General features: G+C 35.4%; 1 protein-coding gene and 1 pseudogene across 2 annotated transcripts; both read left to right on the plus strand.

Annotated features, from left to right (window-relative positions):
- Nucleotides 1-5669: 5669 nt before the first annotated feature.
- LOC308431135 (olfactory receptor 8B8-like) lies at nucleotides 5670-6599 on the plus strand (the record flags this gene model as incomplete). The annotated part of the gene is made up of 1 exon (XM_080930496.1): nucleotides 5670-6599. One exon carries the CDS (start codon nucleotides 5670-5672, stop codon nucleotides 6597-6599), a length of 930 nt encoding a protein of 309 aa, XP_080786622.1.
- Nucleotides 6600-16174: 9575 nt separating this feature from the next.
- Nucleotides 16175-17135, plus strand: LOC308431088 (olfactory receptor 8B3-like; annotated as a pseudogene). Its single transcript has one exon. The product of its transcript is annotated as an olfactory receptor 8B3-like (transcript).
- The last annotated feature ends 4742 nt before the right edge of the window (nucleotides 17136-21877 follow it).

Consider the following 21877-nt stretch of genomic DNA (forward strand, 5'->3'; position numbering starts at 1 on the left):
TAACCTCAAACCCTGCGGTAATCAGTTCTTGCACCTGTTGCTCAATGGGAGTTGCTCTTTTTACCCTATTCTCAATTCCCAGTTCTAACACCTGTATTGAATTCATAATTGTACCAAAACCCAAAGATTCATTTTTAAGCATAGTGATTAAAGCATTGCCTATGGCACTTTTGACCTCAAAGGTAGCATTCAAAGCCAGTCTTCTTATTTCCTGTTCTAACTGTTTATAAAAATAACCAGGTTGCGGTGCACTGGCAAGGAGGAAGGTTGAATTCTCAGAATGACTTTGATTTATATCTTGCTGAGAAAAACTATTTTGTGCCTCAAAAGCAATAACCTTAAAAAAGGAAGTGCACAGCATGATCTTTCCCACAGCTCCTAAGCAAAGCAAAAGTATGCCAAGTTTGCAGCAGAGTCTCAGAACGTAATCCCTTTTTCCTGGGTTCATCCTTATGCCTACATAGGGTCCTGCCCTTTTTCGGCTGGGACTCAAAGACCGGCTTCCCCTCAGTTACTATGCACTCTTCAGGAGCTCAATCAGTTCTGCTGCAGGCGCGGCAACTGATTATGTGTAAATGACTTGCCTCTATTTCTGTGTTTGGCCCACTCACAGTACTACCCCTTTATACATTAATGTTGCTTTTGTCAGTATGTATTATCACAGAACCTGAAAAGAAACAAGAGGAATATGACAGACCACCTATAGTTATTGGATAAGGCATAGCTAGAGTACAAAATCAAAAGTACATTGCAACTGACATTGGAACTAGTGTCTTGGGAAATTCCCTTGACTTCAGAGAGCCACTGGAATTCAGGCATAAAGAAATATCATTCTTTGGGACTGTGTGAAATTCCTCTAACCTCTACCTAACAGTTACATAGAAACCACTACCTGACAGGTAAGATCCAGAAGCTAGGAATATAAGAATACTGCTCTAAGCTTCACACATAATTTGTCTGTCTGTGTCTGCATTTGTCTGAATCAGCTGCTGGTTGCAGGCTCTCAGAGGACAGCCATGCTAGACTCCTTTCTGTAAGTATGACAGCATATTATTAAAAGTGTCAGGGATTATTGCTTTCACATGGTCTGAGCCTCATGTTGGGCCCATTATTACTTGGCCATTGCCTCAGGCTCTGCCCTACCCCCATCTCTGTATTTCTTACAAATAAGATAAAATTTGGTTTGAAAGTTTTATGGGTGGGTTGGTTTTCATATTATTCCACTGGGGATCCTGCTTTGCTACAGAAAGAGGTATCTTCAGGCTCCATATCCGTAATGATGTAGTCACAGCTAAGATCACCTCCACTGATTCTTGTGTACCTGCTTTATCCCAGGTCTCTGTCATATCCTGACTCTTATGAAAGAATGGGTGGTAGAATTGTGGCTCTGAAGGGGGTAGGAACTTCAGAAGAAGACCAACAGAATAAATTAAACTAGACCTTTAGTTCTCTCTGAGACTTACCCACCAAACAAAACCATATACAGGCTGGACCTAGGCTGTCCCACATATATGTAGCAGATGTACAGCTTCTTTTTCATGTGAGTCCTGAACTGAAACATCTGATATCCAAAATGTTCTTCTAGTTGGGCTGCCTTGTCTGGCCTCAGTGGGAGAGGATAAAGCCAGCCTCCCAGAGATTTGAAATTCTATGGCAGAGGGACAGCTAGGGTCTGGCTATTCACTCAGAAGAGAAGAAGAGGGAGGTTGGGAATAAGGAAGATGAAAGGGTTTGACCTGTTGGAGACAGTAAGGGAAATGTAAAATGAATAACAAAAATAAAACAAAACAAAACAAAAAGAAGATTGTTTTCCCCTGTCTCTCCACTTTTTCCCTCTCTATTCTCTTTCTGACCTTCTTTGTCTCCCTCTTTCTCTGCCTTTACCCCCTTCTGCATGCCCCCTTGCTGACAATCAACTTTCTTTTATAACAATCCTGTTCTACATCTGATTCCTCAGAAGGAACACTTTGGCATGGGCTGGTTCCCTCCCTCCTGCATTATATCACTGCCTATTGTGTAAAATAAAACAGGGCCAGAGAAGCCAACTTGTGATAGATTCTAACGGTTTGCCACATGTCACAACCTTAAAGTGAAACATAAGGTGATATCCAAAGTCTCAGGATATATTCGGTCTCAAAGAATTATTTCAGACTGGAGCTGAAGTCTTTGCATGCTCCCTGACCTCAGAGAATCACTAAGAGTGAGTAGGAAAGCTTTCAGTCTTTATCTTGACCTAAGAAGGCAACCAAAGGAGGGATCTTAGATTTCAGCACATTCCTCAGAAGATGAATGACCTTGTGGGCCAAACATTTGATATATTTCTATATATTCACATCTTGTTTTTAATATATTTAATACATACTTTTTATTAGAAGAGTTGATGATTTGATCAATAATCAGGTAAAATTTGTTCTTGAGGAAGTATGAGACATGAATTCAAGTACCTATCATTCACATTGGAAACCAGATGTGGTCATAGGTATATTATATCCCTCAAAACTAATAAGGCTAGATGTCAGTCAGACTTCTAATCAATTATAGACCATTACTCAAAGAATGAAATGGATAATAATAGAGCAGGACCTGGGAGGTCTTCCTGTGGTCTACATGCTATCAAATAGGCCTATATCCCAACATGTATGCACTATATACCCATTCACACCCATACAAAATTTAAAAAGAAGTAAAATAATTAACATAAGTGCAATTACATCACTTGCTGATTCCATTTTTTCTTTCTTTACCCTTCCCTTGAACTTGGTGTTATTAATCAAATCCCAGACTGTGTCTGTGATACAAAGTACCTACATAACTAAGGACTGCTTTCAATATGTACAAGTAAAATTTGATAGACATTTGACCACATTCATTTACTACTTAGGAATAACAGACTTTGCATATGATAGAGTCTGACATATATAAACATGTCCTTTCTAGCTTCCAAAAACATTGGGAGTTCTTAATATAGGGTTGGAAGTATCTTTTTCTGAAATTTTTAATTTATTTTATCTCTTTACTTTTCGGGAAGTACTGAATTTTTTGATACTTGGTATCACTGAGTTGCTCAGTTTATTCAGAACCTAACTAGACCTTCCAAGCTGGCATGAAATTCACAATTGACTGGACTGAATCTCATAATATCTGGTTTTTAAGACCATTTCTCTTCACTAGGAATTAAATAATTCTTAATCTTATCTATCAAATATACTCATATGTAGAAAGAATATTAATTGCTATATGTAACCCATGGACAATATTTAGACGATGTAAAAGTCCAATATTGGATCATACAATGGTGTCCTAAAGAACAAAAAATATGTGCTGACACATAGAATATGAACAAAACTATATTAAGATACCAAGGTGAGATGACCGGTACCTTTTATGCTCACAGAAATCTCATCTTTAGTCTATTACTAGCACAGGTATCATGACTGTCAGCTTACAGATAAAAGTAGTTGTAGAATTTTCACAGCCAGTATTCGTTGTAGCACCATCATTATAGTTTATGCACAGGATTAAAATATACTTATAATTGAGAATATTTTAAACCCATGATGAAGTAATAGGTTTGTAGCCTTTCATAAACTCAAGTAATTGCTTATATATGAAATTCCTTTATTTCTCTTATGTGAGGCAGCATTTCATTCATAATTTAACACAGAAATCCAGAAAGTTCATGATGCGTTTGCCCTCCCTAGGCTAAGCAGAAACATCATAGGCAAAAAGATATCAAATATTTTTCCCGAAATATTATATTAGTGAAAATATAAAAGCAGAGGACTCAAATAGAGTACCTCAAACATGTGTAAGCTATTATTTATAATAAATAAATATGTAATCAAGCAGTGATTAACACTCATGTCAAAAAATTTGGAAATACATAACAAACAGATCAATGGTAATTTTTATAGGCCAGAAAGTAATGGATAAAGTATTTGTGTTACATCTTCAAGGTCTTTTTTTCCATCCACAGAGTAACAAACAAATGTAATCACGTAACTACCAAAAAATTATTAAGGGAGACAATATACGCCTGCATTGTGGCTGCACTTTTGTAATTTTCTTGAAAAGTAATTAGTCCTTGGGTAAACTTTTGGAACATTACTCTTAAAACAAAAACAAAGAAACAAGTAATACATTTCTTTATGAGAAGTTCTGGAAGATGGGAGTTTAATACTGGCTCAAGTATGAAGGATGTAAAATCCCAAAAGAGAAATGGAGGTATGATTAAGATTTTTAATCCCAAAGGATATAAAGATGTATCATGGTTGAGCACATAAATGCACTCACTATATTCCCTGCTTATGTAGATGTGATGTGCTTTTAGGAAGTGATTGAGAATATTTTTATTTTACCTCTCATTAGAAAAAAAATGAAATAACAGCTGTCTGACTTTTATGAAGTCTCATCCAGTGGCTCATATATTAAAAAGTATTGTTTATTTTCTGTCTGAAAACAGTGGTTAGTATAACAGGATTATAAATTATGAGTTATGAATCTGAAGTCATTTTAGAATTATTGTTACCATGTCTTTTTAAAAATCATAGGAACTAATTGCTTCAGAGCTCAATATTACCTTCGTAGGATACATGCTAATGATGATGTTTACGTACCAACAGGTCTTTTCTCTTAAATACATCCGTAAGTTTTAAAATAGATTCATGCTAGTGCCTTTTTTTATAACACATTGATTATAATTAGTGTGTAAAAATGGCTTACATGATGCATAAGTACTTATTATTTTACATTTAAGATGCATTGTTAAAAAACTCTCATATGTAATATAACATTCTTAATTGGTTAATAATAATAAATTTAGACACCCAGAAACTCTTTATAATGTCCTTCCCATTTAGCCTTTGTATTTAACTCTTACTCCATAGGCTCCAGATGCCATAGTTCTGGTCTGTTTCTGTCTATACCATTCTTGTAGATTGTACATAAGAAGATTGTGCATACTTTTCCATTAAGTGTGGTATATTTTATATTGACATATGGCTTTATATTAAGAAGAATCTAATTATCTTTGATGTACCCCTTTCCCAACCATTCATTCAATCAGAAGAATGCAGGTATAATTTCTGGAAAGATGAATGCTCAGAGAATCAGTAGACACTCCACTTCAATTGACATGTCCTATTAAGTAAATTGATTCTCTGTGGACAGATCTCATATTTCATTATATTTATGAAATTAGTTCAGAGACTAAGATTAACTTAAGCATTTCTATTCCTTGTATATTTTAATTAACAACAGAGTTCTTAATATTAACTTTAGAGACTACAAACATAGATCAGCACCAAGTTTTATAACTTCTTTCAATATTAAAACAAAGCTGCAGGTGTATAGAAATATGGGAATAAAAAAATTCTATCCTGGTCCACTTAATTTTATCCAGTTGTCTGATTATTGATTATTTTAGCACAAAAGATTTTCAGTCTCAGCAAGAAATATGGTTCTAAATAGATTTTTGAACTATATTTACCATTACTCTTCTAACAGGGAGAAATGATTGTTACTTTACTTTATGATAGTATGAGAAATCCTTTCACTGATACCAGGTTGTTCTTTGCAGATATCGCCTCTTTATACCTCAACTTTGTGGGAGAAGATATTATTAAAAGTTCTGTAACGTTCTGAGGTTTCTACAAATACTTGAAAGTAGAATGGTTCTGGAAAATGGCTCTTTTGTAACTGAATTTATTCTCTTGGGCTTAACAGACCAGCCTGACCTCCAAATACCACTGTTTATAATTTTTCTGGTAATGTATTTCATAACTGCATTTGGAAATTTGACTTTGATAATTTTAATTATGCTGAATACTTACCTTCACACACCCATGTACTTTTTCCTCTTTAACTTATCCATAATAGACCTTTGCTATTCTTCTTTGATCACACCCAAAATGCTGTTGAACTTAATACTAGAGAAGAACATTATCTCGTACATGGGGTGCATGACCCAGTTCTACTTCTTTGGCTTTTTTGCAATATCTGAATGTTATGTGCTGACAGCAATGGCCTATGATCGATATGTGGCCATTTGCAATCCACTCATGTATAATGTTGCCATGTCTCCAAGTATATGTTTCTATCTTATTATTGGTTCATATTTCATGGGATTTTCAGATGCCATGATCCACACAGGGTGTGTCCTGAGACTGACCTTCTGTGATGGAAACAAAATAAATCATTATTTCTGTGACCTACTTCCTTTGCTGCAGCTCTTCTGCACCAGCACCTCTGTCAATAAGGTAGTGCTTTTCGTTGTAACAAGAAAAGACATCATCATTCCCACTGTGATGATCTTTGCCTCTTATGGCTTTATCCTCTCCAATATCCTCAAAATAAGGTCTACTTCAGGCAGGTCTAAAACCTTTAGCACTTGTAGTTCCCACAAAATTGCAGTTTCGATGTTCTTTGGTGCAAGTGCGTTTATGTACCTCAAACCTTCTTCAGCTGATTCTATGAATGAGTCAAAGTTCTCTTCCATATTTTACAGCATTGTGAGTCCTATGTTGAACCCTCTAATCTACAGTTTGAGAAACAAAGATGTCAAAGTTGGTTTGAAGAAAACACTGAATAGAATGTTTTAATCACAAACTAGTTTCATTATAGATAAAACAGTCTATTTGGTGCATCTCTAGTGTTAGCTTTATTTCATTGTGATTGCATAATATAAAGATAAAATTTGTATATTGAATTATTGGAAATTTTATAGTAGGAAACAGTTTAAAGAAAATTAAAATCTCTCATCATTACTTTCTCTAAGAAACAAATTACAAGTGGTTACTTTTGGTAATTATACTTACAGATTATCAAGAAACAATGATTCTGATATTTATACTTCATTGCAACTGTATACTTGTAGAAAACCAATTTCATTCGTTACTTGAAACAGTTGCTTAATATCATATTCTTTGTCTTCTTCAGTCTTTCTCTACTGGGTGAAAAAAATATCTCTTTAAGATATCTATCATCTGAATATGTGTAATATACTTAAATAACCATGTCACATTGCTTTGAATGAGTCAGAGCATATAAACACATTCATAAAAAAAGATATCTATATTGAATAGACACATGCTAATCTATAAGGACTTTAAAAAACACGGGTATTTTATGTGTAAATACTATTTATTAAACACTCATTAGGCAGCTGTATGACATTTATAAATATAAGTCAATACATTTTCATATTTCCTTTATATGGATAAGATGCCCAGGCTCAGGTAAGTTATTAACAGCTTAGAAAATGATGCAAGGACCCCTATTCAGAGGATAAATCCTCAGGCATTTGATTTCATCACTACCATTCTTTCTCAAAACCCAATTTCTAATGATATTACTGAATTGGAATATGAGGCAACATGTCAGCGTTGAGATTCATGTGTTGTGTGCTGCTTTATGCTCTCTAGATTCATTGGGCTTTTGTTCCATCATCATTTCCTTCTGATAACAATTTAATAATTTATTTTTTGGGAAAAGAAGACATTTGCGTGGCAGTAAGTGTTTGGTGTAAATAAGAATCTACGGCATCATACAAAATGGTTCTGAAATACTATGGGGGACTTTGGGCTTAGTCAGAGAGTTGATTGTACAAAATTTACTTTCTACAAAAGAAAACACTATTACAAAATAAAGAATGGTTTGTGGAAACCAAAGTATGGAAAGCAACCTGTAAGTGCAAATTCCTGAAGATAAAAAGTTGAAATATCTTCGAAATTTTATATTTTACAGCTTCATTATTTAACTGAAAGAATTTGAACGTACTCATAACTTCATCTGGTCTAAGTAACAAATGGGAACAGCTTAGAGTGACCTATGTCATGCCTCTTAATTTTGACACCCAAACAGTCTCTGGTTGAGCCCAGTTTCTGGTTTAATCCCACACCACTAGTATTTTATATAGCAATAGGATAAGACCATTAAGGTACAGGTTGCAGCTTTTATCCTTTCTATTTCGGTTAATATTTTGGATTGTTTTCCAAGTATAAATGTCTCAGTAATGATGCACTGATGAAACTCACCAGCCTACTAGGTTGGATCAGGGTATGAAATATTTTAGTTAGCAAATAAGAAGTTCTACACCAAATGTGGAGTCTTCCAGTAAATGAAAGTGTTTATTCCATTTGTAATGTCAGTAGATTTTTGAGTCAATTTGAAACAAGCTAGAATCATTTGGAATGAAGAAACTTCAACTAAAAAATTACCTTCAATAGACTGGTTGGTGGACAAACCTGTTGGAAACTTTTTTTCTTATGGACTGATGATTAATGTGGAATGGTGTAGTTTACCATGGGCAGTGCCATCCTTTTGTCTATTAGAAAGTGGTTTTTGGTGGTATAAGAAATTAGGCCCTGAGGAGCAAGTCAGTAAGTAGTGATATTCTATGATCTCTGCTTCAGCTTCTTCCTCCAGATTTCTTCCTTCCTTTAACTAATGTATTTTTATCTGGAAGTATAAGATTAAAAAAAAAAAAAAAAACCTTTCCTGACTAAATTATTTATTTATATTTTTGGTTATTTTGCTTATTTAGATTTCAAATGATATCCCACTACCTGGTTTTTCTCTGATAACACCCCACTATATACCCCTCTCTTGTCTCAACAAAGGTGCTCCCTGTCCATCTACCCACTCCTGCACAACTCCCTATGGTTCCTTTATGCTGGAGGATCAAGTCTTCACAGGATCCAGGGCTTCTGTTCCCATTGATGTCACACAAATCCATCTTTAGCCACATATACAGCTGGAGCCATGGGGCACTCCATGTGTACTCTTTGATTTGTGTGCTCATTGATTTGTGGTTTAGTCCCTGGGAGCTCTGGTGCTTCTGGTTAGTTGATGTTGTTTCTCCCATGGAGTTGCAAACTCCTTCTGCCCCTTCGGTGATTCACCCAATTCTTCCCTTGGGTTTCCTGTGCTCAGTCTGATGTTTGCCTGTAAGCATTCAAATCTGCATTGGTAAGGCTCTGGCAGAGCCTCTCAGAAGACATCTACATCAGGTTCCTGTCAATAAGTACTACATAGCATCAGCAAGTATCTGGGTTTGGTGGCTGCACATGGGATGAACCCCTAGGTGGGGCAGTCCCTGGAAGGTCTCTCTCTTTCTCTCTTAGGAGTTTCTGCTCGACTTCTTGTCCTTTTATTGCTTTTAGACAAGAGTGATTCTGGATTAAAATTTTATGAAGGGTGGGTAGCACCATCCATAAATGAGGGGGTATGCCTAACCTCTGGGTATCTTCCCTACAGGCTCTCTCAACACTTGGCTGGGAATTTCAGCCAATGTCATCTAAGTTGTGTCCCAAGAGCTTCTTATTTTCAGGGAGTTTCTGGTGGTGAGCCCCAGTTCTCAATCCCCATTGCCACATACTTCTGTTTGGTTTCAGGAGAGGGGAGGGAAAGAAAAATAAAAAAGAGGAAAGAGGATTAGGTGTCGGAGGAGACAGGCAACATTAATAGAAATACATTTTAAAGGTTTAATTTTATCATTTTTGTCTTAATTTACTCCTTCCAAAACCTCCTCTAATATATTCCCTCTTGCTCTTTTTGATTTCAACTCATTACTTTGGAATCTTTGTTATGTATATATATATATATATATATGACATATATATATATAATACAACATGCACTTTCTCTATAATGTTACTTATATGTGTGATATCTGTTCACAGTGTGTTCCTTCCTCGGAATTCCTTGCTCTGTTTCCTTGCTCTCAGGACTTTGACTTTATTTTGTCTAGCAATTTATAGCCATAGAGCTTGTCCTCAGACAATCAGTGAGTAAATATGAGCATTTATAATGCTGATTTAGAAGGCACTGCTTTTGTTGTGTCTTTTATCACCTATGGTTCTTACAAATTTCTGGGACATATTTATGTTTTCTTGGCTATCACTTAGTTATTTATTCTTATCCTCTTTAGTTCATCTTCAATGTATTTGAGTTATTTGATGAAGTAAATAATTGGTGTTCTTTTTCAAATCTCTGTCCTGGAGTTCTTGTATGAAATTCTCAATTGAGATAATTTCTGTAGTTCTAATGGTTTTGTGGATGAAAAGTGTTGTGGACTTTCATATCATTTGTGTTTTTGCATCATGAATTGGCCATGTGACTTCTTTTTGTTATTTGCATAATATATGAGACTATAACCTGCTGGCTTTGAACTGTGAGGGATGCAAACTCAGAAATAGGCCAAGATATTTGGTGAATAGAGTTAACAACTTACGCATTCTTAATCTATGTGGTGCATGAAGTCTTATTTAAAGCATCAAGATGGGTCAAAAATAATTAATTAATTAATTAATTAATTAATTAGGATAAAATTGGGAAAAATTAAGTGCCCTTGCTATTTGACATTGTTATAATACTAAATAAAATAGATTGTGTAAAATCCTCCAAAAATTCTTTAATTTGAAAGAAAAAATAAATGCTTAGGTATGAAAAGTAGACAGTATAATAAATTATCACAAATTAGTAGTTTTCCTAATGCTAACATTATTCATAAATCAAAAAGCATTGACATTTATGAATAATAAAAAGAAAAGTAAACCCAAAAAAACGGACAAAATGTGAAAAGGTTGTGAAACATTACCATTCATTACTGTAAAACACTCAAAAAATTGAAGATGACTCTAGAAGATGGAAAGACTTCCTATACCCGTTATTGGGAAAATTAATATTGTTAAAAAATGACCTTACTAAAAAGATTTGTACAAATTACATACAGTAGTCATTATCTATCAATGCCATTTTAAATGAAATATAAGTACAGTTTAAATTCCTGTGGGAGCACAGAATATCTTGGAGACACAAAATAATCCTTAACAACAACAACAACAACAACAACAAAGGATCATTTTAGTGATGTCACCATTTCTGGTTCTACCATGCAGGAAAATACCACAGTAGAAAAATGTAGTACAATACTTGGGCAAAAGCAATGGGACTAAGTAGAGGACATGGCTATAAACCCATAAAGGTATACCTACCTAATTTTTGGCAAACATGCCAAAATTACATTGTAGAAAATTAGCCTGTTCAAAAATGCTGCCGTTAAATCCAGGTAGACACTATTATAATAATGAAATGATGCTCATTTATCACAAAAGTTATTGTTAAATTGATCAAAGACCTTATGGTAAGGCCTGAAACCCTAAATCTGCCTTAGGAAAAAGTAGTGATATAGATTCAGAGATTGTTGGAATAGGACTCTGATCACTTAGAATAATGCCAATTATTGAAAAATAAAAACTTGTAAACTTAAAATGTTTTACATAGCAAAGTAGTTAAACAAGTAAGAAGATTGTTTATAGATTTTGGTAATCTTACGTAGGATGGAAAGCTAGTATATGAAAATCTAAAAAATAGGCTTAAAAACATTAAATCAATCAACCAATCAATAAATGAGATAAGCAAAATAGCACAGGAGGTGAGAGAGTCTCATGACTCAGAGAGAGGGACCTTAGATGAAATGCCCTACAGTGGGGAAAGAGAACTTGCAGAGTCCACCTCCAACAAAGAGTCACCAATCAAGTAAGGGGTTGGGTTGCTATCCCACAGTCAAAACTATGACCCATAATTGTGTATGTCTGAAAGAACTGCAGAGATGGAAATGGAGAAAAGTCTGAGGGACAGGTTCAAGGTGGGAGCCAGCTCAAGTGAAGGCCCCAAGTCTCTACAGTGTTACTGAGCACTCACAAAAAGAGACCAATCATGGCTGACTCTGAAAGATGCAACAAGCACTGGAAAAGTCACATGCAGATATTTTCATTCACCCAATGAACAGTGACTACTGTCTCCTGTGGCTGAATTAGGAAAAAGCTGGAGGAAGCTGAGGAGGAGGGTGACCCTGTAAGAGGACCAGCGGTCTCAGTAAACCTGGACCTCTGAGATCTCTCAGAGTTTGGATCATCAACCAGGCAGCATAAACAAGGCATAATGAGGCCCTTGTTGTGGTATATATTAAAAAGTGAAAAACTTATATCCTGTACTATGGCAGCCACCCATGGGGCCACATGCCACTGCATGGTATCTCTAACTTATGGGCACCAAGCTGCCTCTAAGTACTCACAGACTCTTGCTACTTTAGACCAGGATGCAGTCCTCTCTACCTGTCCTTGCTGCCTCTGTTCTGGGTGGATAAAACCGCACAGGCTTCTTGTTTTCACTCACTTCCTCTTGGCATGTTGTTGTTAAGCCTTATACACACACATCCCAACTCATAGTGATCTTTGTGAGATCCTCGATTAAAGCTTTTGAACTCAATTAGGACATCATGTCAAAGAACACACCAAAATATTCGTATACAATTGGTATAACATAATTTGCCCAACTAGATAAGTCAAATGATCTTGCAGAATGCTATCCCTTACAAAACATTCTTAACAACTTTATTTACATAGAGATTTGCTGAAAGAAGCATCAAAATCTGTCTCCATCTTCTTCCTTCAATTCCACCCATCCCCCTTCTGCTCCTCTAGACTCTTTCTCTGCATTACTCTCCATTGCCTAATCATGTATCACCTTAACCTCCACCTGCACATATACAGCATGTGACTGCAAGGTGTGTTATCAATCAGAGAAGATGCACTTAACCATCAAGAGACTTGAGGCTCCAGGGAGTTTTGAGGCCTTGTTGGGAGGGTGGGCTGGGGATATCCTCTTGGAGACAGGAAGAGCAGGAAGGTGCTATGGAATATGGAACAGTCAGAGGGTGAACCAGGAGGGGAATAAAATATTTATTTAGAAGTTCTTTAATTCTCTGTCTCTTGGAGTGTTTCCTTCCTATTTTCTCTTTATGTTCAAGTTTTCAAGTGTCTCATTAAGGTATTTGATTCATCTTTATTTTTGCACAATATAAAAAGTAAGGATATAATTCCTTTCATTAACATGCTGTTATTTTTTTTATCAGTTTGTCACTTGTTATAGTTGTCAGTTTTTTTCCCAGTTGTTGGGAATATTGGTGTCATGTTCTCAAACATGCCACCATTCCTTACTCCAGCAACAGCTCAACTACATTTTCTCTTCTGTGACATATATTGATTACACAGTGTTTTTCAGTGAAGGTTAATAAGGTCATATGTGTTAATAAATGTCACTACTGTCTTATTTCATTATCTACTGACTGACATGCATACATATTCTAATATCTGGTTGTAGTATACCTCATTTCAATGATACCTCATATTTAGTATACTGTGGAAGAGAAATAAATTAAATTTTATCTTGAGATTACAAATACATTTGGCACAAGCTATTTTAAACTAATGGGACTCAAGAAATCACTCTTTCATAAAACCAATTGAATTCATAATAATAGATTACATTTCACCATTTTCCATTTGGTACAGAGTTATCACAGCTAGTTTTATGCCCATTTTTTAGTTTACCACCATAATACTGCAATTGAAGACATGACTTATTCTATCACCCATTTTACAGAAATTTCACAAATTAAATAGTTTGTTTCAGTAACTCTCTGGGCTACATACTTTTTCTACAATCCAGTAGATACTGTGGAACTTATTACTGAAGTGTTATATGAAAGAAACCTAACAAGAAACAAAAACAGAAATTTCAGATAGGTATTGAAATGATGCAGTGATGATGCAATGTGGCTTTGGAGGTCTAGGGATGTTGCTCAATGGGAAAGATTCTGCTTGGCATCAATGACTTCTGAAAAATTATCTTAAGCACTGAAGTCTAACAAAAAACCATAAACTAGTTTTGCAAAGTAATTTTGGGAACTTTAAGTACAGATAATAGGTTAGATATTTTGCTGCATTCCATCCTAAAGGAATGATAAGATAATAAGTAATTCTGGAAATTGTATTTATAGAAAGCTTACATTAAGTATGGAGAAACAAAAAAAAAGCAACATAATAGATTTTCCTTAAGATATAAAGAATATTAGAATATGAAGCTCAATATTGGCTCAAATAGTTTCTAAAGAGAACAGGATGCCCCCCTAAAATGCCAAGTCTCTAAGGAACAAAAGACACATCATGGTCTAGCATACAAACACCATCACCTAATTTCTTTTTTATATCTTGTTCTCAGAGATGAGATTGAGAAAGTGTGTACCTTGACATAGCCTAGTATATCCTGCGAGTGAGGTATATGAACTGTGTCTTATCTGATGGAAACAAGATGAAGAGAAGACAATACTTCAAAGGATTAAAGGGTATTTTGATAGATTGTGACATATTAAGCAAGTTTCCAGGGTATATGAAAAATTAATATTGTGTTGTGTCTTCTTACAATCAAAGGTTCAAAACCATCAGAGACCAATGTACCCTAAAACATAGCAGGAGGAAAGGAATGCATGAAAAACTTTTTTTCATGGTGAGGTAGGTTGAACCTTTATACTGCTGTTATTTTTTAACATTATTAAATTGACATAGCTCCAATATCTATGAAGTTTAATTTGTTAAAGGTATAATTTTTTTTTTTTTTTTTGCCCACAGTACTATGTTAACACAGAGGGTCATCTATACAACAGAGGAGATATAACACCCTTTTTCTTTTTGGATATTATTAATGCTATAGTGAACTGTTTTGATATCTGTGAAGGCTGATACCACATACCTTTCGTTGGAGAGGCAGACCTCACCAAAATCTGCCAGAATGTTTATTCCAAACTTCTATCCATGTCTTGCAGTTAAGAGAACCAATTCTTATGGATCATGCATTCTTGCATGGGGCATATATTTTATAGCCTTCTGACCTCTGTCCCATCTCTCTCAGAGACCCCAATTAATTCTAGGATCTTAAAATTAGAAACCTCCCTCACATTTAGATGTTCTGTTTAAGTAGTTTGTAATTAGTTATTTCTTAAACTTTATTGTACATGGTTGTTGGCTAAATCTGTAATGTGATGATTGTTGCCTTGAATTTTCACCCAACTTGTATTATGGATTAAATATGCTGACAATAAGCTGCTTTTGTCTCAGACTTCCCAAGTTTGATTGAAGTTGATAAAGTAAATATGAATTGAGTTTTCATTTTCAACTCTTTCAGATTTACTGCCTCTTTTAACACCTACAATATCACCTTCAATTAATAGATATTATAGAGCTTGTTTTCAACCATATCTTACTTTTGGAATTATATAGAAATGAAGTTATTAACATATGTCTTTTATCTATATAGGCTTGCTTTTCTGGTCTTAAATATACATACAAGTAGTGGTATGAAAACTAAAATCTGGTGTTCTTTTAGTTGAAAATTGAAGCATGTACCATGTTTAATTATTTTAACATGCTGAACATTAGTCTCCAGACTCAACTGTTTTTCTCATTTAACTCATTTTGTAATTTAGAATTCATTTCTTCATTTCCAACACCATTAACCTAAGCCATTAATATGTTACTTGCTTTTCATAAATTTAACTGTTCATATTGTACATATTAGAAACATAATACAGTGTTTCCATTTACTGTTTTGGGTATTATGCTTGTGAAGTGCCTTAGCACTGAACTTCAGGGATCTCACAAGTGTCTTTTTGTTTTCAGGTAATGTAATTCTAAGAAGAACAATGAAATTCACAGAAGAGTATCCAGAGGAAGACAGCATGGGGGTATTGAGAGTTCTAGGAAACACAAGTGGTACAATGTCACAGTAAGTTCAATTTTCAGGGCCCTCTCTCAAAACTTTAGATATCAATGGATTTTTATAGAGCAAGCACATGTTGCTAGTCATTCAAAAAATCTAGATAAATATAAATTTTATTTATATTTGAAGCAATGTTGTTGCTCCTGATGCCATCAAGGAGTATCTTATGAGGTTAGCTCCAAGTGGTCACACATTCTTCATATGTTTAACCACAGCTGAAACAATAACAAAATGCTGAGATGAGGGATGGAGCTATATGTGTGTCCTGCTTCCTACCATTTGATACCTCAGTGATCATGTTTGTAAGTGACTGCAATGTTGGTAGTTTTATAGAATTTTGGTGAATAGCATCACTCTATGTAGCCTTATATTCACTACTTTGTGGAAATATCTCTCTACATTGTGATAGCATAAATGCCAATTTCTGTGATTTCAGTTATTCTCAAAGACACACACAGCACTACCTCATGGGTGTGAGGGAAGTTATGAAAGCAATTTCGTGTGGTCTTATGATGTCACAATTATTTTCTATATTTCCAGATCATTTTAAAGAAGAATGGGTCCAGAAAATGGTTCTTTGGTGACTGAATTTATTCTACTGGGATTAACAAATGACCCTGATCTCCAGATACCCTTGTTCCTAATCTTTCTGCTAATATACACAACAACAGTGCTGGGAAATTTGGCTTTGATCACTTTAATTGCACTGAATTCTCACCTTCCCATCCCCATGTACTTTTTCCTTATAAACCTGTCCTTCGTTGACCTTTGCTATTCCTGTGTGCTTACACCTAAAATGCTGATGAACTTCTTAGTAAGGAAGAATTTTATCTCCTATATAGGATGTATGACTCAGCTCTATTTCTTTTTTCTTCCTTTTTTTTTTTTTTTGCCATTTGTGTATGTTGTATTCTAACATCAACGGTCTATGATCGTTATGTGTCCATATGCAACCCACTTTGTATAACATTGCTATGTCTCCAAGATGTACTCCTGTCTTATGCTTGGTTCTTATTTGATGGGACTTTCTGGTGCCATGATCCACACTGGAAGCATTCTGAGACTGACCTTCTGTGACTGTAATATTATCAATCATTATATTTGTGATCTTTTTCCTTTGTTGCACCTTTCCTGCTCCAGCACTTATGCCAAAGAAATAGAGATTTTAATCATAGGTGGTAAAGTTATCATTGTGCCCAGCATCATCATCTTCACCTCTTTTGGTTTCATTCTCTCTAATATCCTTCAAATGAGATCCAGTGCTGGAATTTCTAAAGCCTTTAGTACCTGCTGCTCCCGTATTCTTGCTGTTTCTTTCTTTTCTTTTTTCTTTTTTTTTTGGATCATGTGCATTTATGTATCTTCAGCCCTCCTCCCCTGGGTCTATGGATCAGGAAAAAATCTCTTCTGTTTTTTATATCATTGTGGTTCCTATGATGAACCCTTTAATCTAGAGCTTTAGAAATAAAGATGCTAAATTTGCCCTGAGAAAAATGTTTTGCAAGAGGAGGTTTTGATAAGAAATTAATGATTATCACTATAATAATGCTAATGAGAAATTTTGTGGATTTAAACAAAACTAACTTTCCATCTATTATTTAACACATCTGATCACTGGAAGGATGTTATGATTTTTCTGTTCCTCTAGATGTTTTTGGTATCAATTTCCTTTAATTTCATAATATTGGAAAATCTATTTTTATTATTTTAACTATGCATAACTGTAAGTCATTAAACTTATTTTTATATTATTCAAGGATATATCCTCAGTGTATCCACTGATCTGCCAATGTTTATAGAAAGTAATGATGCATTGTCCACATATCTTGTGGCTAGATGGCTGGCTAAGGTTAGTTTATGTAGTAAAGTGTGAGTCAGAGTAGAAATGCCAGTTTTAATGATTTAGATATTTTATTAACTAGCTAGTAAACACAACATTTAACTATGCATTTGACTTCCTTATATCAGTTACTTGTGTTATTTTTATTTTAACCAGAAGATTCTATGGAGAATATATTATATGAATATAATATATATTATAGGTATTAATAAATATTATATTGCCTGAGATCATCCTCAATTTCCTTCTTTAGAGATTTGAAGTTCTTTCATACAGGTCCTTCACTTGCTTAGTGCGAGTCGCACCAAGGTATTTCATAGTTTTTTGTGATGATTGTGAAGGGTACCTTTTCTCTAATTTCATTCTCCCCATGTTTGTCCTTTGAGTATAGGAAGGCTACTGATTTGTTTGAGTTAATTTTGTATCCAGCCACTTTGCTGAACTTGTTTATCAGCTGTAGGAGTTCTCTGTTAAAATTTTTGGGGTCACTCAAGTACACTATCATGTCATCAGCAAAGAGTGATGTTTTTATCTCTTCCTTTCTGATTTGTATCCCTTTGATCTTCTTTTGCTGTCTAAATGTTCCAGCTAGGACTTTCAGTACTCTGTTGAATAGGTAGGGGGAGAGTGGGCAGCCTTGTCAAGGTTCTGATTTTAGTGGGATTGCTTCAAATTTCCCACTGTTAAATTTGATGTTGGCTGTTGGTTTGCTGTATAGTGCTTTTATTATGTTTAAGTATGAACCTTGGATTCCTGTTCTTTCCAGGGCTTTTAACACGAAGGGGTGTTGAATTTTGTCAAATGCTTTCTCAGCATCTAGTGAGATGACCATGTGATTTTGTTCTTTGAGTTTGTTTATATGGTCGATTACGTTGATGAATTTCCTCATATTAAACCATCCCTGCATCCCAGGGATGAAGCCTACTTGGTCAATGTGAATGATCGTTTGATGTGTTCTTTGATCGGTTTGCAAGGATTTTGTTGAGTATTTTTGCATCAATGTTCATAAGTGAGATTGGTCTGAAGTTCTCTTTCCTTGTAGGGTCTTTGTGTTGTTTAGGTATGAGGGTTATTGTAGCCTCAAAAAATGTGTAAGGTAGTATTCCATCTGATTCTATCTTTTGGAATAGTTTGGAGAGTATTGGTGTTATATCCGCAATAAATGTCTGATAAAATTCTACACTGAACCCGTCTGGACCTGGGCTTTTTTTGGTTGGGAGGCTTTTGATGACTTCTTCTATTTCGTTAGGTGTTATAGGATTATTTAGATGGTTTACTTGGTCCTGGTTTAAATTTAGGATCTTGTATCTGTCTAGGAATTTGTCCCGTTCCATCAGATTTTTCCAATTTTTTTGAGTATATGTTTTTGTAGTAGGATCTGATGATTTCTTGAATTTCCTGAGTTTCAGTTGTTATTTTGCCACTTTCCTTTCTGATTTTGTTAATTTGTATACTCTCTCTCTGCCCTCTAGTTAGTCTGGATAGGGGTTTATCAATCTTGTTGATTTTCTCAAAGAACCAACTCTTTGTTTTGTTGATTTCTTTCAATGTTTTTTTTTTTTTTTTTTTTTTTTTTTTTTTTTTTTTTTTTTTTTTATTTCTATTTGGTCTATTTCTGCCCCAATTTTGATTATTTCTTGCTGTCTACTCTTCTTGGGTATATCTGCTTCTTTTTGTTCTAGGGCTTTTAGCTGTGCTGTCAGGTTGCTGATGTAAGCTCTCTCCAGTTTCTTTTTGGAAGCACTTAGGGGTGTGAGGTTTCCTCTCAGTACTGCTTTCATTGCATCCCATAATTTTGGGTGTGTTGTCTTTTCGTTTTCATTGAATTCTAAAAAATCCTTAATTTGTTTCTTTATTTCTTCTTTGACCCTGCTATCCTTTAACAGAGCGGTGTTTAGTTTCAATGTGTATGTGGGCTTTTTGTTGTCTTTGTTGTTGTTAAAGACAAGCCGTAGACCATGGTGATCTGAGAGGATGCATGGGAGTATTTCAATCTTCTTATATCGATTGAGGCTCGTTCTGTGTCCAAATATGTGGTCAATTTTTAAGAAGGTGCCATAGGGTGATGAGAAGAAGGTGTATTCTTTTGCTTAAGATGATATGTTCTGTAGATATCTATTAATTCTAGTTGGTTCAAAGTCCCTGCTAGTTTTGCAGTGCCCTTGTTCAGTTTCTTTTTCCATGATCTGTACATTGGTGAGAGTGGTGTATTAAAGTCTCCCACTATTATTTTGTGGGGTGAAATGTGTTTTTTTGAGCTTTAGTAGGGTTTATTTTATGAATATGGGTGCTTTTTTATTTGGAGCATATATTTTAAGGATTGAGAGTTCCTCCTGACAAATTTCCTCTATAATGAGTAAAAAGTGTCCTTCCTTATCTTTTTTGATAACTTTTGGTTGGAAATTTACTTTATTCGATATTAGAATAGCCACTCCAGCTTGCTTCTTGGGGCTGTTATTTCTTAGAAGCTTTTTTCCCACCCTTTTACTCTGAGATAGTGTCTGTTTTTGTCTCTGAGATGAGTTTCCTGTATGCAGCAAAAGGCTGGATTTTGTTTATGTATCCAGTCTGATAGCCTATGTCTCTTTATTGGGGAGTTGAGTCCATTTGTGTAAAACGATATCTGGGAATAATTGTATCTGTTTCCTGATATTATTGCTTTTGTGGGTTGAGTTGTGTCTGTGTCTTTTTCTTCATTGGTTTTCTTGTTTAGGAGTTTTCTTGTTTTTACTAGGCTGTATTTTCCCTCATTGTATTGGGTTTTCCACCTATAATTCGTTGTAGTGCTGGGTTTGTGGTCTGATATTGTGTAAATTTTGATTTTTCTTGAAATATCTTCATCTCTCCATCTATGGTGATTGATACTTTTGCTGGGTATAGCAGCTTGGGCTGGCACTTGTGCTCTCTTAGTGCGTACATTATGTCTGTCCAGGCTCTTCTAGCTTTCATAGTCTCTGTTGAGAAATCGAGTGTGATTTGATTGTCCTGCCTTTATATTTTATCTGACTTTTTTCCCTTACTGCTTTTAGTATTCTTTCTTTCCTTTGGGCACTTGGTGTTTTGACTATTATGTGTCGGGAGGTATTTCTTTTCTGGTCCAACCTATTTGGAGTTCTGAAGGCTTCTTTTATGCTCGTGGTCATCTCATTCTTGAGGGTAGGGAAGTTTTCTTCTACAATTTTGTTGAAGATATTTATTGTACCTCTTAGTTGATACTCTTCTCCCTCTTCTATTCCTATTATCCTTAGGTTCAGTCTTTTCATTGTGTCCTGGATTTCCTGGACATTTTGGGTTAGGAGCTTTTTGTTTTTTGCATCTTCTCTGGCTGTTTTTTCTATGTTTACAATGTTGTCTTACCCCCCGAGATTCCTTCTTTCATCTCTTGTAATCTATTGGAAATGCTTGCTTATGTGACTCCTGATTTATTTTTTAGGTGTTCTACCTCTAGGGTTATCTCTTTTAGTGTTTTTTTTTATTGTGTCAATTTCCGTTTTAAATTCCCTCTTCCATTCCTTCATCTCTTTGGTTCTGTTTTCCTCTAGTTCTTTGAGTGTTTTCCTTGTTTCCTCTTTAAAAGCTTCTGAATCTTTTTGCTTTTCTTCCCGTTCTTGTTTAAGTATCTTTATCAGCATCTTGAGGTATGATTTCAGATCTGCATCTTCTTTTTCTGGAGTGTTTGGCATTCTAATATTTGCAGTTATTGGAGAGCTGGGTTCTGGTGTTGCCAGGTTGTCTCGGTTTTTTTGGGATATACTCTTTCACTTTCCTCTTTCCATTTTGTTGTCAGTGATATGTTCTTACCTTTCCCTTGTATCTATTCTGTGTCCCTGGATCTCCACTGGTCCAGGTGGCAGATGGGCCGAGCCCTGTTCTATGCCTCAGTGTTGCCGGGTGGGAACAGAAGTTCCAAAGTTCTGTTCCTGGTCCCTGGATCAGGCAGGGAAGGGCAGGGGGTGCACTTTCTGTGCACACTCCGCAGAAATCTCTCTGCTCCCTGGCTGCCTAGATCTCCTAATCACCAGTTTTTCAACCTTTAAGAGCTGCTGGTCCGGGTGGTAGATAGGCTGGGCTCTGTACTGTTCTTCACCCTGAAGTCGCGGCCGGGTTGAAACAGAAGTTCCAAAGTTCTGTTCCTGGTTCCTGGATCAGGCAGGGCAGCATGGGGGTGTGCTTTCTGTGCAAACTCCTCAGAGATCTCTCTGCTCCCTGGCTGCCTAGATCTCCTACTCACCAGTTTTTCAACCTTTAAGAGCTGCCAGTCTGGGTGGCAGATGGTCCGGGCTCTGTTCTGTTCTCATAATGCGTTTTTCATTTTATATATAGATATATTTGTGATTTGTTCATACTTATTTCCATTACAATTTCTTCTTTCTTCTTGGTCACACTGAACATTATTCTCTTGTAGTTTTGGATCATACA

This window comes from Micromys minutus (genome assembly GCF_963924665.1).
Source record: "Micromys minutus genome assembly, chromosome: 16".
NCBI lineage: Eukaryota > Metazoa > Chordata > Mammalia > Rodentia > Muridae > Micromys > Micromys minutus.